We start from the raw sequence: 17,961 nt of genomic DNA on the forward strand, positions 1-17,961 counted from the left end.
CACTTAACATTTAATCACATAAACCCATAATTTAAGAAGTGTTTTTCAGTGTCTAACACAACATATAGTGCCCTCCAATAATATTGGCATCCAGCAAAGAATGCTGTGAAAGATTGACATTGTTGCTTAACCCTTTAAACAAACTGCAAACACAGGTTTATCCAAAAGAAAGTTTAAAAATCCCAAATATGTTTGGCATAATCATTTGCACCCTTATGAATATGAGAAACAGATATGAAGTGTATCCCCTCTGATATGATACCTTTTTTAGTACACCTAAGTGACTAGGAACTGGAAATGCTCTACCATAGCTTCCTATTTCACAGGGGTGTAAATATTATTGGGCAACATATGCCAAATTCCCTTAGTCATTCCTCACAATGGGTAAGACCAAGGAATATAGCCGTGATGTGCAGCAAAAGGTTGTTGAGCTTCACAAAATAGGAAGTGATTAGAAGAAAATAGACAAAACCACCGAAAACGCCCCTTTTCACCACGAGTGCAATAAATTAAGACGTTCCAGTCAACTGGAAATGTTACGAATCAACCTAGAAGAGGACGTGTGTCTATATTGCCTCAACACACTATGAACATAGTTTGAGTGGCCAAAAAAATATGAGGATCACAGCTGGGGAATTGCTGAAGTTAGTTGCATCTTGGGGTCAGAAAGTCTACAAAATGACTGAGGTGTTTAGAAGGATTTCAAGAAAAACGGTCTTCGGTTTACCAGACATAAGTGGAACGTCCAATGGGTTCGGGTTATATGGTCAGATGAAACCAAAATAGACCTCTTTTGAAATAGGCACCAAAAGGAAGGGTTTGGCGCACACAGAGGTGTAGCCATATGGAAAAGTACCTCATGCCCGCGAGTAAATATTATGGTGGCTCTTCAATGTTTTGGGGCTGTTTTTTGCCAGAGGATCTGGGCATTTTGTTAGGATACACAGCCTTAGGGCAAAATAACAGATATTAAATGAATACCTGACCGGCTCTGCCAGAAAGCTTAAAGTGGGACATGGAAAGGTCCTACCATGGTCATCCCAGTCCCCTGACTTGATCCCCATAGAAAACCTGTGGGGTGCACTGAAAAGGAGAGTCCACCAGCGTCAACCTCAAAACGTGAAGGAGCTGGGGTGATTCTGTATAGAGGAATGGTCTCAGATCCCTTGCCATGTATTCTCCAACCTCATCAGGCATTATAGGCGAAGACTCAGAGCCGTTAGAGGCAAAAGGGAGGTAGCAAACAGTATTAACTAAGAGTGACACATATTTAACCTTTTTTTTTGGATAGACATGGGTTGTGGTTGCAATGGTTTGATAGCCATGAGATTTTTTTGCAAATTTTTGAATAAGAGATCGTTCTTTTCTCATATTTACCAAGGGTGCCAAAATTAGTGGATGACACTGAATTAGGTCTTGTAAAAATAAAGCATAGGTAAATATTTATTTGAAGGGTTTAGGCATTCAATAGCACTTGGAAATGTGGCATTTAATAACAAAATTGCACCTTTAACATGCAAGCATTCAAATGTCAGTAGGTAAAATTTGTTAATAAATGTATAATCAAAATTGGTGACTTGACAAACAGATTTTTTAACAGTATCCCATGAGACTTCAGTCCCTAGAAGTTTACATTTTATTAATGTAGAATTGGACATTGTTTTAGCCCTGGTCTTTAATTCTTGAAAACATTAATAGTAATTGTAGTTTTTACTCCTACAGCCAACTTAACATTTCCTCCTTATACTTTTGAGGGTCTATAAAAGGTTTGTCAATTGAACGTATTATGAGTTCACCACAGCAGGCACACTCTGCTGCGACAATATCATCAATGTCAGCCTTTATCTGTTCACTAGATTGCTGTCCTTTTCCCAGGCTTATTGAATCCTCATCTTTTGTGTGGGAGTGACTCTTCGAATGCTGAGCTGCAGTTACCATCTTCTTTTGTAGGTCATCCAGCTTGATCTGCTTATAGGCAGGGAGATTGGGTACAACCACCTGAATAAGGCAGTCATAGTGGAACATGTGCCCACAAAGGAAGAGATAAAATGGTTGATTTAACAATGGAAAGTCACAGACTGTGCATTTGTCTTGAGGATCTACTGAGCCATACTTGTTCCTCATCTCCTGCATGTCTTCCCGTATGCGTTTTGCACTCTGCGTGGCATCCTCCATCTCTCGCTTCAGCTCTTCAATATGCTGATTGTAGTCTTGCAGGGAACTACAGATTGCTTCTTTGAAATGGTCAATGGTCACAAAATCGGGAAAGAATGGCAAAATGTCCTCAATTTTAAGAAGGTTACAACTAGAAAGGCAAACCATGGCTTTCTTGACATCCTTTTCTTCCTGCACCACATGACGAGCTATTTTCAGCCACAATTTCTTCTTTAGCTCCTCATCCTCGGTCGGTAAATCTGCACATGACTTCGCTAAATCCACACTCACCTATGAATTAAATAAATAAAGTGTAATTCGAAAGATAAACATTTTAAACAAATACATTGGAAGAAGATTTTATTTTACTAAAATGTGAACCCTTAAGTAGACATTCGAGAAGGAAAAAAATTATTTTTTTTTTAACTAACAAATGATACAGGGTCCGTGCAGATGAATAAAAAGGCATTTTATTTCTGGTTTCTACCCATGAAGCAGAGAGACATTGAGCACTGCTAACAGCAATATTGACAGACATTGTAGTTGGGAAAATGCACGTGATTGGGTCCTTGAGTCATCGCATGCACAGAAGTGGATCCCAATGGCGGATCCCAATGGCGGATCCCAATGGCGGATCCCAATGGCGGATCCCAATGGCGGATCCTGCTGGTCTGTCTAGGTCACTGGGCAGCCAGCAGCAGTCCTGCAGTTAACCAGCAGCGGAGGGCATAATAATACATCCTCGGCCTGAAAGTCCAGTTTTGCAGGGGAAAAATCTTACATCCTTGAGCGATTAAATGAAAATTAAAGGATTTGAAGATGTACTCTACAGTGATGGCAACAGTAACTGGCCTTTGTTTGCGTTACCAGATAAATATTTCCTATGCTTTACATAAACTGGTATGGGCAGTTGGCTCTTAAAGTGGACTTCAAAAGGTTGGGACATGGTGACAATTTAAACATATACACATGTAAAAAAATGTCTACAGATTAAAATAAAGATAAAAATGTGTTCTTTATCCACCTGGGGTGGTTAACATAGGACCTATATATTAAGCAATCTTAACTTAGTTTGCATGATTATGCTGGACATTTCTCTCAAATATCTCCATAACAATTACACTGACTTGCAAAGAAAAAAAGACATATTCTACATAGATGATGCATTTATAAAAGCAAAGATACTAACAAAATCGCAAAAATGGGCAATTAGATTTCTATAAAAATACATCAACATTGGAACATGAATCTTGTAGGTTGGTTAGAGACAATCAGGAGAAGCCAGGTTGGCCCATTAATGCTATAAAACACTTGCTTACAAGAAAAAAAAAAAAAAAAAATGACTATGTGACAGCTGCTTTATAGCTTGCCTTAAAGAAAGTCCCCAATTGAGAGCATCTCAAATTTTAGAATGGCACAAGAGAGCTTATATTAGAGATGCTCCCAAGCAGGGACCCACTGGTATAAAACACTTTCAGCAAACGTGATCATCTCAAATAGGACAAGGTTTAAAAACTACCAAGTAAATATCCAAAAAACAGAAGGCATACAACCTTGAAAAATTAAGGAACTAATGAGAAGTTAGGGAAATATACAGTTTTTGATCTTTAAGGATTCTCTCAAGTAAATGGTGGCAGAAGACCGGCATAAAGCTTAAGTTTAAAATAAATTTAAGCCAGGTACTTAGTTTATCTGACATAGTTACATAAGGTTGAAAAAAAGACAAGTCCATCAACCCTTCTACCTAACCTTCCTAATTGATACAAAAGAAGGCAAGAAAACCCAAACTACGCTACTTTAAATTATGCCATCAGGCGGAAAAATTCCTTCTTGACTCCAAAAGGTAATCCTTGGAGCAAAAAGCTCTAAAATATTAATGCCTGTCATGCCTTTCAAAAAATAAAAAAGACCCCTTTTGAAGGCATCTAATGTATTTGATAACACCACCTCCCTTGGCAGTGAATTCCACACCTTTATTGTCCTCACTGTAAAGAAGCCCTTCCTTTGTCGTCTATGAAATCTCCGCTCTTCCAGTCTCGGAGGGTGACCTCTTGTTCTTTGTACATTTCTGTTAACGAACAGGTCACTGAAGAGTTCGTTATATTGGCCCTGCATATATTTATATCATGTTATCATATCCCCTCTAAGACGCAGTTTTTCTAGTGTATAAAATTTTTACTTTTTTTACTCTCTCTTCATAACTAATATCTTCTAATCCCCTTAATTTTGTAGCCCTCCTTTGCACTTTTTTTAGTTCCATAATGTCCTTTTTAAGTACAGTGCCCAGAATTGTACCATATATTCAAAGGTCTTACCATTGACCTGTAAAGAGGCGAGATGATGTCCTCCCATGAATGCGTTTTATGCATACCAAATTCTCATTGGCCCTTGCTTGCTGGCATTGCGCACTGTTGTCAGCTCTGTTATCTACTATTATTCCTAAATCCTTCTCATTGGCAGTTTTCCCCAGGAATATTCCATTCATAGTATAGGTTGCATTATTATTTTTACCATAATTTTGCATTTATCTATGTTGAACCTCATCTGCCACTTGCCTGCCCAGATTACCCTGCATAATTTGGTGTCATCAAACACCGTGATATTGCTCAATGCAGCTTGGGAGACCTTTTTAATTTGTTTATAAATGAAGAGGACCCAGGACAGACCCCTGAGGCACTCTACTTAATACCCGAGTACAGTCTGAGAAACATCCGTTCACAACAACTCTGCATTATATCTTTTAGCCAATTTTTGATCCAAGTCCAATATCTAAAAATTCACTTGGATCATAGATATCAATTTACTTGCTAGAATATGCTCTTCATGTATACTTTGAAAAGTCGAGGGAATATCAAGGAAAATCAACGGCCCTTACTAACAAAGTTTTTGACACATTACAGATCCTAGCGCAACTTTTGGAAGAACAGGAGGAAAGTTATCTGCAAGCAAAAAAAGAGGGACACGGATGGAGATATAGTGTTAATGGACAAGGAAAAATACCTAGAGATGTTCCATGAACATCTTAACACAGAAGTCTAGACTATTCTCCCCAGCGATCCCACCAAACAATACTTGGAATGATAGAGTGATCTTATTGGAATCTTTCGGTGAGGTATTATATATATTGAGTACAAACTTGTTTTACTAGTCTCACCCATAATAGCCACTTTTTACTGTTTACCTAAAATCTAAAAGAATTCCACCTGGACACCCTATTGTATCAGGCAATAATTCCATCTGTGAGATGGTCAGTACTTCACCCGTTGGTGGTACAGTTACCTTTTTATGCAAGAGACACCATACATGCTTTAAAAAAATGCTTAATTACTGAAATAAGGGTATCACCCAAAACCAAGTTGGCTAGTTTAGACATCGAGTTATTGTACAGTAACATTCCTCATATAACATCTTGCAATACCCTCCACAATTTGTGTCATTCATTGTGCAATTATAGGCTTTTGTGTTGAAGCACAACTATTTTCTATTCAATAGGAAATGTTAGGCATATTTTAGAAACAGCTCATCTGGAGATCGAACCAAGAACATTTCCAGGAGTTTGATGGACGGTTAAATAATAATGCCAACAACTTAAAATTGACTTAAGTGTTGGTCCGTGAGAGTTTAATATATTGGTTACTACCATTAATAAGACCCCAGAAGGATTAACGGTTACCTCTTGTAAGAAATCATTCTCTTGCTGTTATTCAGTTCTACACACATACACACTTTATGCCTGAATGCTAGGAATATATGTTCTCAAATATGTGATGTAGCCATTAGAGGGTCTTCTGTGGGATGCCAGCGTATCCTATGAGATTGCTAAAATTCACTTATTGCCTATTTATATATAATAAAGAACTTATACCCCAACTGTGAATGTACGACTGTACGAAAGGATTAGAGAATATGCTGTGAGACTTGAAGGCGTTTTCACATAAAGCAGTAAAATGCAATGGCAGATACGTGGAATTTGCTAGGCACAGAAATTGAACATAAATCAAACTGAAGAACAAACAGGGATATAAATATTAAAAAATTACACGAATCACAGTAATTATAGCCTACTGACTGAGGCAACTCTTAATTGCTTCTTCATTCTTGATAAATGATTGAGCTTGATTGACTTTTTGTTTTTTATCAACCTAAATTAACTACGTTACAGGAAGATTTTAGGGTCTTTATAATAAAAAAAATTCTAAATAAATGAACACACTTGAGATTCAGTGTACAATGCAGTTAATAACAGGTGTTTGTTCTTGGCTAAGGGATAAGAAAGTACCTTTAACGCTAGATCCACAGCTTCTTCATACATCTCCATTACCCGGTAGACATGGACACATGCATGGTGGTGTTCGTGCTCTGCGCAAAGTCGAAGTGCATACTTGAGGTCATAGTGAATTCTACTCGGGTTCGTGCCAGCCCTTTCTAGGTAGGAAAGAAGGGAATTTGGGCGGAATTGTGCATAAAGAGAAAGAAGATAATTATGAATAGCTTGTTCAGTTTCTTTGAGCTCTTCCACACAGAACTCCATGTATCTTATAGCTTCATTGATCTGTGTTCCAGCACTCTGGCTGTAGTTAACAAGCGCTGGAATGAGGTTTTTTGGATCTAATCTTTTTCCCATGGTGATCCAAGAGTCTACCACTTTCTCAGGAATATGCTGCATAAGTACAGGCGAAAACTTGTAAAAAAGTTTCTCATCTCTGTGCTTTGTTAAAACATTGAGGGCCTCATCATAATCATCATGCTGGCAATGATGCGAAACCACCCTCTCATAGTCTTGCATTAGCACGGCAAAGTAAACCATGTGTTCCGTATCCCCATGACTGGCTAACAGATCATGTATGGAGGCACGATTATTAAAGAGACATTCTTTGTTTCTCTGGCTGCTGAGGAAAGAACGGAACTCATCCCGAGTTTTCAGATATTGACTTTTTTTAGACGCATCATTTCCAAGCACTCCAAGACGATTCAAATATAGCTCTGTCAACCAAGTGGTCAGTAGAGTGACTTGTATTTTCTCAGACAGCTTCAAGTTAGCCAGTTTTCTGAGTAAAAACTCCATCAGCGCATCCTCTTGTTTGGCTTCAATAAATTTGAGAGCTATTTCTTCAAAGTAGTTTTGTGTGAGGGCATAACATTTGGCACTTTCTTTGTACTTCTTGTTCTGAAAGCAATGTTCAGCCTCTTTTGCAAGCACAATATCCATACAATCAGGCCGATCCCTGCAAAACTCTTTAGCCAGATCAAACTTTTCCATGTTCATGTACATTTTCCAGACATCCCTTGTTTCTCGTTCCACATGGTATCGGAATACCGCCCTTTCTGTATGAATCCAAATCTGGCCTAACATGGGGTCTTTCACCATCCTTCTTAGAGGGCCAAATTTCTCTGTAAAAATGTCTTCGAAAACAACCTGTCCATTTAACGTGCAAATAGCTTTTACCCGATCAGGCATCAGGAGTAGAAAGTGAAACTGAGTGAGAACAATAGACATCGGCTTCTCATTATTGGAAGAATATTCCCAAACCTGGACATCAGTTAATACCGAGTCCGGCCTAGAAAAATCTAAGTTGCCATAAAGAACTCCATTTCCCATCATCCAAGCAAAAGAACCCGGGAAGGAGCGAAGTTTCGGAGTATAGAAAGCTATTTCACTATAGCCAAGGCTTCCAGGGAACTCCTGGATGCTGGGAAGGTCATCCGCAGGTTGACTAAAAAGGGATGAAAATCCTTGTGGCTCAGTTCCCTCTGGTATTTTAGCAGCAAACTGGAAAAGTCTTTTTGCAGTGGTCGAAATGACACAAAAACGGTTTTCAAAGCCACGGTTAATTTCCAAACAGCAAACTGCAGCAGGTCCCATCTCTTCTTCCAGAGTGTGAATATGTCGAAAATATTGATCGGGATTTGTACTGAAAAGACCTCCTTCACTGGCCGATATTTCCGCCTCATAAATTTGTCCCTGTATTGTCCCCACTAGAATGGGGCCTGTGCTTGTTTCGTTGCCCAAAAACCTGTTCCATCCAACACATTCAATCAAGTGGCCCTTCCACCTAGAAAGAGCCCTCGCTTTTTGTGCATTGCGATTCAGATAAAGGCATTCGTTCGTGTTAAGAGCAATCAGGAGATGAGAACCTGCAAAATAAAATATAAATGCATCAATGCAACAGTGACTGTTCAATGCACACGTTTTGCTTTTAAACAGTAAGTTAACAAAATAGGAAGAGGCCAATTCTTGCATTTCCGAAGTGAGTTAACGGTTTCAGGGGAGTGGTTGCGGCTCCTTTACTGTATTATACCTTATGAAGGTCCAACCCCAGAAAGCTTCTTCATGGTATAATGTATAGCTAAGATCAATGAGCCTACCTGTGCAGCAGTTGCTAAAATTGATTAAAGTTCTGGCTAACCAAATTTCATGCATTTCCTGTGAGCATAGCTAATTTAAATCATTGGTCTTTAAATTAGCTTCTCTAATTAATACATTAGGATGACCTTTCGTATTCAGATCACAAACAGTCAACTCCCATCATACCTGTGGGATCCAAAAAGATTTTATGCACTCTGGTTTCATCTTTGCGCCCCAACTCTACTTGATTGGGTTGGTCTGCCTTCACCAAGTCTATTCTAGAAAAACAAAAGCAACAAAAATTAAACACACATGTGCAGAGGCCGCCATCTTGCTTTTGTGGCAAACCTAGACTGGGTTTCAAATAAAGCGTTGCAAATTGTTTAAGAAAGTCACCTTGATCTCATCTATGTGGTCCCAGAAAACGTGATGAAGTTGGGAAACGAAATTTTTTGTGTTTTTAGAATTTGTGTATTTGCTTTGTTGTCCATAGAAACCAAAAAAGCAGGAAGCAAAACGGAAGATGAACTAAAAGCTCTGACACACAGCTTAAATAAACGCAGAGTAGCTAAATAATATAGTTCAATTGCAGTCTTAGGATGTGGAGTATTGGGAAACTTTTTTTTATTTTATGCAAGGTCTGCTTATGAAATAAACCGTGGTGTTTCTAGCTATATGAATAAAAAAACGGTTATGCGTGCCATCCTGTATCAGTACAGAATATCCTAGTACAAGGTAACGTACTAACAACTTCGCTTCTCTCTGTAATAAGTTAAAGTATAGCTACCTTGACCCAAATATTACTAAATTATCCAAAAAATTGTATGCATAATATTTTTTTCCCCTACTTATTTAGATTAACCCCTTCACGACAAAGAATTGTCATGAGTTGAAGGACAACCCTTTTAAGCACATACATCTACAAAGTCCTTAATCTCTTGTCCTTTTTGGTGCTTTTGTAGGAGGTCATCTTTTTGTTGTTTGTTTAGGCAAAGTGAGAGGGCAGGATAGGAAGCGGTGGTACACTCAGGACACCCAACTGTTTAGTTGGGTGTCATCTACAAATATGTGGCCGACAGGGTCATCTGCATGCACATTGGATATTTATATATACATATTGCAAGCAAATGTTTGGATAAAAAGCTAAACTTAGCTGATTGATGTCTGCACTGATGCCTGGTCCTGTCCAATAAAGCTGTCCAGGACAGACATCTTCACGTGCAGCCCCTTGACTTAAGAGTTACACACACCACAGGAGAAGAAGGGATTTCAAACAACGCTGTTTACCTGAGAATTGTTTCTCTTCCCAAGCTCATGCATAGTTGGTTACTGCACACGACAAGGCTGTTAATGTTTTCCGGTGGTGTAAAATTGATCCTCTGCTTATTGAAGATAGGCGTTTCTTTTTCTAGACGAGCATTAATGTAGCCTAAAATAATAAAATGAACATTGATTACGGAAAACAGACATTGTTAAAGACTAGCTCACTTTTAAAACAACTGATACACATATATATATATATATATATATATATATATATATTACGGTATTCTGACACTTTAAGGACCACCTCTCGATTTCTCGAACCTCCCTTGAAGGTTGGTGAAAGTCATCAAGAGTTGTTAGGACCGACAACATATGTCAGTGAAGTGGCAGTATACTTCTGTCTTATACATGTTTAATATTCCAGTTTCCTTGTCATTCTGTTTATGAATTAAAACCTGCTTTAAGAACAGTGAAGGAAACGGTAAGGAGAACATTACACCCAAAGAAAGGGGTTATAAGAAAATATTACTACTGGAACAGGGTTAGCTAAAGCCCATCTAGTAGCTGTGGAGCTCCAAATCGCATAGACACCTGGAATATCCCACCCATTAAAATAACGTCCTACACATACAATACGTCTCTTAACTGAAATACGCTTATCTAGTAAATGTATGAATAACTCAATGGTACACGTGATACACACAAGTTTAAAAAAAACAACACAATCTACTATATTAACCCCTTCTGGGCAGTCCATAAACCCATTGTAAACAATGCATTTTGAGCCCATACATGTACGGGCTGGCTTTGTCATTAAGGGGTTAACACAACGGTCACAGTCTCGGCTCAATGCTCTCTAAAGTATGCAAAGCCTCCTGCACTTAAACTGTTTCATGCTCATTCCAAACGGGTACCGCAATATGAAATCATACACAAGATTTTTATATATATATATATATATATATATATATATATATATATATATATATATATTTATATATTTTTTTTTTAATCATTTCCACTTTTTTTATCAGCAGGCCTGATGAGTTATATAGAACATCTTTTTTAGATTACTAACACTATACTGAACATTTTGGGCATTAAAACAGTCTGCAGATCTGCAGCAGAGTATTCATTGTTTTTAATAAGCTTGGCTATAGTTTATCATCAGCAGTCAGCGTGAGCAATTGATCCTCAGCGGAACACAGTAGTCTTCACACCCTCATACAGACACCCCTGCTATGCAACATCGGTCATGCACCGCGACTCCTTAATTAAAACATTTCATTTTTTATTTTGGTTTTGTTATATTACACAAAATAACCCTTAGCGAATTTGTGACGAATACTGCCGTACGTCATGTCGCCTATCTTTGCTTTCGTAACGAAATGTTTCTAATTAATTGTCGGATAAGCCTCACCGGAGTGCCGTATGTCCGAGGTTCTGGCCGTGTTCGGAAAGTATGCCCGAGATAAGGAATCCTCATACTCTTCCAGGATGGAGGCCATGACCAACAACCCCGAAGCCCGACCATCAACCAAGCTGTCAGCTGATCTGCCTAACTTCCTGTCTACGCCTAAGTCACATGACATGACATTGCCTATTACGGCGCCTCTGGCGTCACGTGAGCCCTGGGTTGGTCAATTCGTTTTTACTGTCTCACTGACGTTCGGAACTGTTTGCCGAGTGCCGCTTACCCGCCTAATGGCATCGAGTGACGCCGAAGTGGGATCGTCGTAGTTGGCACATTTATTTTTCTAGTGTTGCGTATGAAAGGTAACAGGGTTGCCTAAATAAACGTAAATCACACAAGTGTGTTTTGTTAGAGAAGATATTTAGAGAATAAAACAGAACAGTTTGTGAGATCTGTCTTGCGTGTTCATAAGTTGCCATGTTCTGTACTACCCCTCGCCATAGCTCAACAAGATTATTAAAGGCGAGCCAATCGACAACAGGTACCAAATCTGATGTTTCAAGATCATTGGTGTGATCCCGGTAGAAGAAAGAAGGCAGAACCGCTCAGGCCCGCATCTCTGAGGGTGGTGGTACCCTGAAGCTGGTGGGAGGAGCCTATAGCCCTATATAAATATAACTGCTGCTCTCACTGTCACTGCAGACTGTGCTTGCATGGTGTGAAGCTGTCACCATCTCCCCTTATGTAGCAGGTTTCTTTCTGTGCCTCTCCCAGCTTCTGACTCCTGGCTTCCGCTTTGGATTAGCTGGTACCTGGACCCTCTAGACTTTTAGTCTTCTGCCCCGGTTTTGGCATTTGTGATTACCGTACTCTCGGTACTTGTGCTCACGCTGCATATTCTGCCTCCGTGCTAATTGTTTCCTTGACAGGCACATTCCCCGCAAAAGGATGAGGTGTGACTTCATGGTCCAACTGTAAAAATAAGGTCAAACCGCTTTGCACTCTCAGGTTTTGGGGATCTTCTGTGTCTGTGTAAGTCTGATATACAAGTATGTGGTAGCGATGTACTCAGGAGAAGAAAGTGAATCATATTTGGTGTTTTCTTTCTTGTCCCTTCCCAAAACATGTCTGAAGTGAAAAGGTAGAGCACAAACTCTTAAAAACACCCGTGTTCCTGCTAGATTTGTGGTTGCAGTGGGTCACATTAAAATGGTAAGTAGGGTGTCTGCAATCTTAAAAGGGTGTACTTTTAGGGAATGTTCACTGCTAGAAGAGCAGCAGTGCAGGAACTTGATTGTGACCACCAGAGAATACAGACGGCAGGAACACAAGGCTGAAAGAAGCTGGAACATTTAAACGTGCAGTTGGCTTGGTCAGTACATGGAGCTGAGGTCTGGGATAGGCGAGGACAGAATAACCAAATAACTAGACCGGTCAAACGCAAGAGACAGACCGGAATGTCAAACAAGCCAGGGTCGGAACCAAAAGATCAATAAATAAATTATACACAGCCAAATGTAAAAGACACTCACAGACACGGACATGGCATAACAATCAGGTTTAAATGGTCCTTCAACAGAATCTCCTGCCCAGGATTCAAAATGAAGACTTGGAATGCATAAGGGTCATGTCCCTTTAATGGGCTGTACGGATCCTGGAGAAGACGCTATTACGTACAACCACACGGGCTCACGTGCGACTGTTAAATTGCTGAAAAAGTTCATGCTGGTTCTGATAGAAAGGTGTCGGAACACAATACATTGCAGTTTGTTGCGTGTGGGGCTGCGTAGCCACAGACCAGTCAGGGTGTTCGTGCTGACACCTGTCCACTGTTGAAATCACCTACAATGGGCATGTGAGCATAGGAACTGGACCACGTTTTCTTTTACATCATGTGGGTGGCGGGAAGTGTTGCTTACCTGGTGTAAACATGGCACCAGGATGTCTCCATGGAGGCCCCACCTCACATGACTTAAATGATCTGCTACTAATCTCTTGGTGCCAAATAACAGCACATCTTCAGTGGCCTAGTGGCAGGGGAGGGCTGGCAGCCTAAGGCCTGGGGGGCAAGTCCAGTCAAGCGGCCCATTGGAGGCCCCTCCACTGGCGCCTAATGAAATTAAAGCGGCTGGCGTGCACACACCACGCCACCCAATGGCCGTGCCTCAGCTCTTCATTCCACCCCTTTTAAGATGTGGGACGAAGAGCTGAGGCATGGCCATTGGGCCTGACTGCCGCACGATGCAGGGGGGTACCTAGAGTATTTGGCACCTGTGGCAGATCCTGTATGTGGCACCCCCCCCCACACACACACACACACACACACACACACACTTTAAAACTGCAGAGTTTCTATAGTTAGGCAAACATTGACGGGGATACAGCATAACTGTTATCATTATATACTGAGGCACACATTGAGGGTGGTACAGCATAACTGCTATCATTATATACTTAGGGATTATGCTGTACCACCGTCAATGTGTGCCTATACATTGAGCCAGACACTGACAATACTGCAGTACAACGTCAGTGACTGGCTTAGTATATAGTATGGATGCGCCGGAATGAAAATTCTGGACCAAAACTGAAAATTCAGCATTCACTTGGCCAAAACCGAAAAAAAACAAACCAAAATACTTTATTAAAAGTAACACACCAAAATTAGACAAAAAAATAATAACACTATTAATATATATATATATATATATATATATAATTAATAGCAATCACAATCCTATCATGCCCAGGTTCTAGCATGTGCTGGCTGACTTAGTATGATAGGAGTGTGATTGCTGTTTGCAATCATATATATATATATATATATATATATATTTATAGTGTTATTGAATTTTTCTGTCCAATTTTGGTGTGTAATTTACTTTTAATAAAAAAGTGTTAACACACCAAAGTTGGACAAAAAAAATAACTGATAACAGCAATCACACTCCTATCATGCCTAGGCAGCCAGTACATGCTAGAATCTGGGCATGATAAGAATGTCCTTATGTCATGCTATCCCCCCACACTTACACATCCATGCTATCTGAAACTCTCATTCACAAACATTCAGCATAACACCCATCACTCTCAGACACTTACTAATCCGCTATTTTCCTACCTTTCCTCTGTCACTGTCACTTTTCCTCCTCCTCTTCGTCCTTCCGCCTCTTCTTCTTCTGTGTCCTGTCCTTCCGGTGCAGTGAGCGCGGAAGTCGGTGGGCGTGGCTTCAGTGTTGTGCGCCAGGATTTGACATCAAGTCCCGACGCACAGCCACAGTTGCCACGCGCATAATTTTTGGAGGCGTGCCAGCACCCCTCAGTGAGCGGCACCCCGGGCGGACTGCTCGCAGCCGCTTAGTTTTGAACTTTGCGGCTACCTTGAATGTTCGTCTGCCCGCCGGCCCGGAGTCCATGCCTCGACAGGTCAGGGCTGTTTTCGGACAAATGGGGGACCTACATGATATTAGGCAGGTGGTCATAATGTTATGGATGATCGGTATATATATATATACACACACACACACACACTATATGGACAAAAGTATATATATATATAGGTTAAGCTACAACAATAAAAAAAAAAAAAGTTATTTATGCCACCAGCCTGCCCCTCGCTTTAGTATTGATTTATGTAATGGCCCCAGCTGCTCCCCTTGTGTATTGATGCCATCAGCACAGATAAAATGCTGCCCTTCAATATGGGGGGTGTATATCTGACAAGTTGGTTCCTTTCATGAGTCTATACATTCCCCATACTGCAGGGCAGCATTTTATCTGGGCTGGTCTGTAAAAGTTGTACGTATCCTGGAAAACAAAGCCCCCAGCTTTAGTATTGATTTAGGTGATGCCCCCAGCCAGCAACCCCTTGTGAATTAATGTTCCCACACCCTTGCATATTGCCCCCCCCCCCATTTAGTATTATATCAGCCCTGGCACCCCGATCAGCCCTGTGGCATCCTATCTTTAAACAGCCTCCTTTCCCCCCACTTACACATCCATGCTATCACACACATATTCATTGATTTACTCATATACTCATTCACAGATACTCATCCATTCACGGATACCATTCCCTCATTCACAGATACTCATTCATTCTCGTTTTAGGGCGGCCTGGGGCACAATTTCTCCCCGGCCCAGCCCACCCATGCAAATAATCAAGATACTACAAATGGCGTTCATTGTGGCAATAGACCATAGGCTTGATGTGTTGTAAAAAAAAACAAAAAAACCCCATCAAACTCAAAAAGGTATTAAATCAAATATACTTTATTAAATCAAATATACTTTATTCTACAAAACTACACTCCTGGTCATGTAATAGAAAGATGGGCCCGGAACACACTTAACCCCTTCAGCCCTCAGGATTTTCATAACCAAAGGACCAAAATATTTTTGGTACATTTTTTACCATGTGTTTGTTAAAGCATGATTCCCATTTTCCATATTTGAGAAACCTGCACAAATTATAAATCATTTTGTTCAGGAAAAGTAGAGACTTCTTTTAAAATAGAAATACATAAAACATAAAATGATTAGCGAAAATACATAAAAAAACCCTATACTAATTTTTATTTTATTTTTTAAATGTACAACCTTGCTGAAGGTGTGTAAGCACCACAGCTGAACAATAAACCAATTTATATTCAGCAGCATCTCCTGATTACAGTCATGCCCCAGATATTGTTTTATGTAGCAGAGAGCCACATCCATGCTTTACATATTACCCTACATTACATTTTTACAAAAATACTAGTGACTTCATTTTTTTATTATTTTATTTATATTTCATTTTTCCCTTTTTTAATGTTTTTTTGTAAGAAGGAGAATCTATTTCCTCCTGATCTGATTGTATTGATTAGAATGTGATTAGGAAGCAGGGCTCCATAGCACTGCATTGCAGATTACAATAATTGTAATCAGCCAGCCCCCCTGTCTGTGTCAGTAGTGAAACCTACCCAAATGGATGCCCTATCTCAAGAGCGCCATTACACAGCAGCAGCACTGGCTCCAGCCATCAGGGCGCCAGAACACCTAAGGCCGGCTCTGGCTCCACTAAGCCCTGATCTCCTATCTCCCCTATAAACAGTATATTTAACTCATTTTTTCATCTTCCCACTCCAGTGGTCTCTTGCTTTATGTAGAAGTGTAATTACACTTCAAGCCATCTACCTGTAGAGGGCAGTATCCTCTAACCTCTCACTCCCCACCATGCTCATTCGGACTTCTTCCAACACTACTTATCAGGACACTTCATGTTTCTATCCAACACTACAGCCAAAGTCATTCAAGTATGAAGCCCACATGTTCTTGCTTTCTCTTTTACTAATTCTTATTTCTAGTAACAACTCTCCTAAACCTAGCCCTCTGCATACTTCTACCCCAACTCCATTAACCTTTCATATCATGTCTGCCATTAACACAACTTCCACTACCTGACACTCTTTCGCTATACCTTGTGTATTTCTACACACTATCTCCTCTAGATTATAAGATTTCAAGCAGGGCCCTCTGTGTCTTATACGGCAACTACCAGTGTTATGGCTTTATCATACCCTTTAATTTTATGTATTGTGACAAGCTCTGCATATTTGTTGGCGCTATATAAATACAAGATAATAATGATAATAGCATCCCAACATTTGAAAAGTTGAAAGAGGGACACGTTTTGTGTGGCTATGGCTGCACCATTACCAAGACTTTCTGTATTAATTTGTGACCCATTGATAACTACTTATGAAACTGCAGGACATTTAAGAGATATATAATTTATTTTATCAATGAATTTTATTTCAATGAACTAGAAATTTTAGAACATTAGGTCACAGTCCAAAACTAGATGGTCAACCTCTTAAATGTCATGTAATAAAGTTTTACTAAGCATTAGCTCGCCCCAATTCTTCCTAGGCAGTTGCTATGGCCAAATTTCACTAAATGTTGATGCTACATAGATACATGCAAATATATGCATGAATGTATAATCCTATACATCACAGACTATATTTAAGTGTATCCGTATAATTTACTGTCTAACAGGGATATTTTTTCCTAACTTAATCAAATTAGCTATTACGGTTTACTGTGACATTGTTCGCACTGACAAAACCAACTCAGGAATGTATCAAAAACATTAATAATAGATATACTGTCCACTCTCATTCATCAGCATTTAAACACACAAAAGGGGCATCCCACAGAGCAGGCAGCCTATGCCTTGTGTGACCCCGCACAGGAAGTGCTTCCTGCTCACACTCTAGACAGGAACCACTTAAAGTAGGAGAAGGTGGAATCTATTTTTCTCAGCTTTAACTTAATCTGCTTTTAGTCACACCTATAGAACGAAAGTGTATTGGCCCTGGAGTATGTTTGGCGTTTGTTCAGTTGTGCCTTTTTGCCTTGTGGTAAAGATGTATGAATGGTAATTCATTCGTATAATTTTGGCACAAGGACTTTTTTCTTTTTTTTACATATTGTGTAAATTGTTAATCATCCCAGCAGTATTTACAAGCATTCTTTGTGCCCCACCACATGTTCCCGCAAATAAAACATATTCAGGGTTAACTTTTTGATCACTTCTTTCAAATGTTAAATCCCAGCAGAAGTGGTAGAGGCTAATATAGTAAGAGAATTGAAATGCATGAGATAGGCATGAAGCTATCCTGAATCTTAGACTACTAGACCAAGGACTGATCAAGGGCTAAGTCTTTACATCAGTAAAAATGGGCAGACTAGATGGGATCTGTCATCAAATTCCTATATTTATGTGCATTCTTCTTTT

At 39.8% G+C, this 17,961-nt stretch overlaps 1 protein-coding gene across 1 annotated transcript; it reads right to left on the minus strand.

Annotated features, from left to right (window-relative positions):
* Nucleotides 1-1,716: 1,716 nt before the first annotated feature.
* On the minus strand, nt 1,717-11,274 carry LOC149284009 (vacuolar protein sorting-associated protein 18 homolog). Its single transcript, XM_089497265.1, has 5 exons — nt 11,187-11,274; nt 9,788-9,929; nt 8,687-8,778; nt 6,434-8,289; nt 1,717-2,445 (listed from the first exon to the last, which is right to left on the minus strand). Exons 1-5 carry the CDS (start codon nt 11,272-11,274, stop codon nt 1,717-1,719), a joined length of 2,907 nt encoding a protein of 968 aa, XP_089353391.1.
* Between the last annotated feature and the right edge of the window lie 6,687 nt (nt 11,275-17,961).

The sequence above is a fragment of the Sceloporus occidentalis genome, unplaced genomic scaffold (assembly GCF_023333645.1).
Source record: "Sceloporus occidentalis isolate IW3139 unplaced genomic scaffold, rSceOcc1.0.p SCAF_100, whole genome shotgun sequence".
NCBI lineage: Eukaryota > Metazoa > Chordata > Lepidosauria > Squamata > Phrynosomatidae > Sceloporus > Sceloporus occidentalis.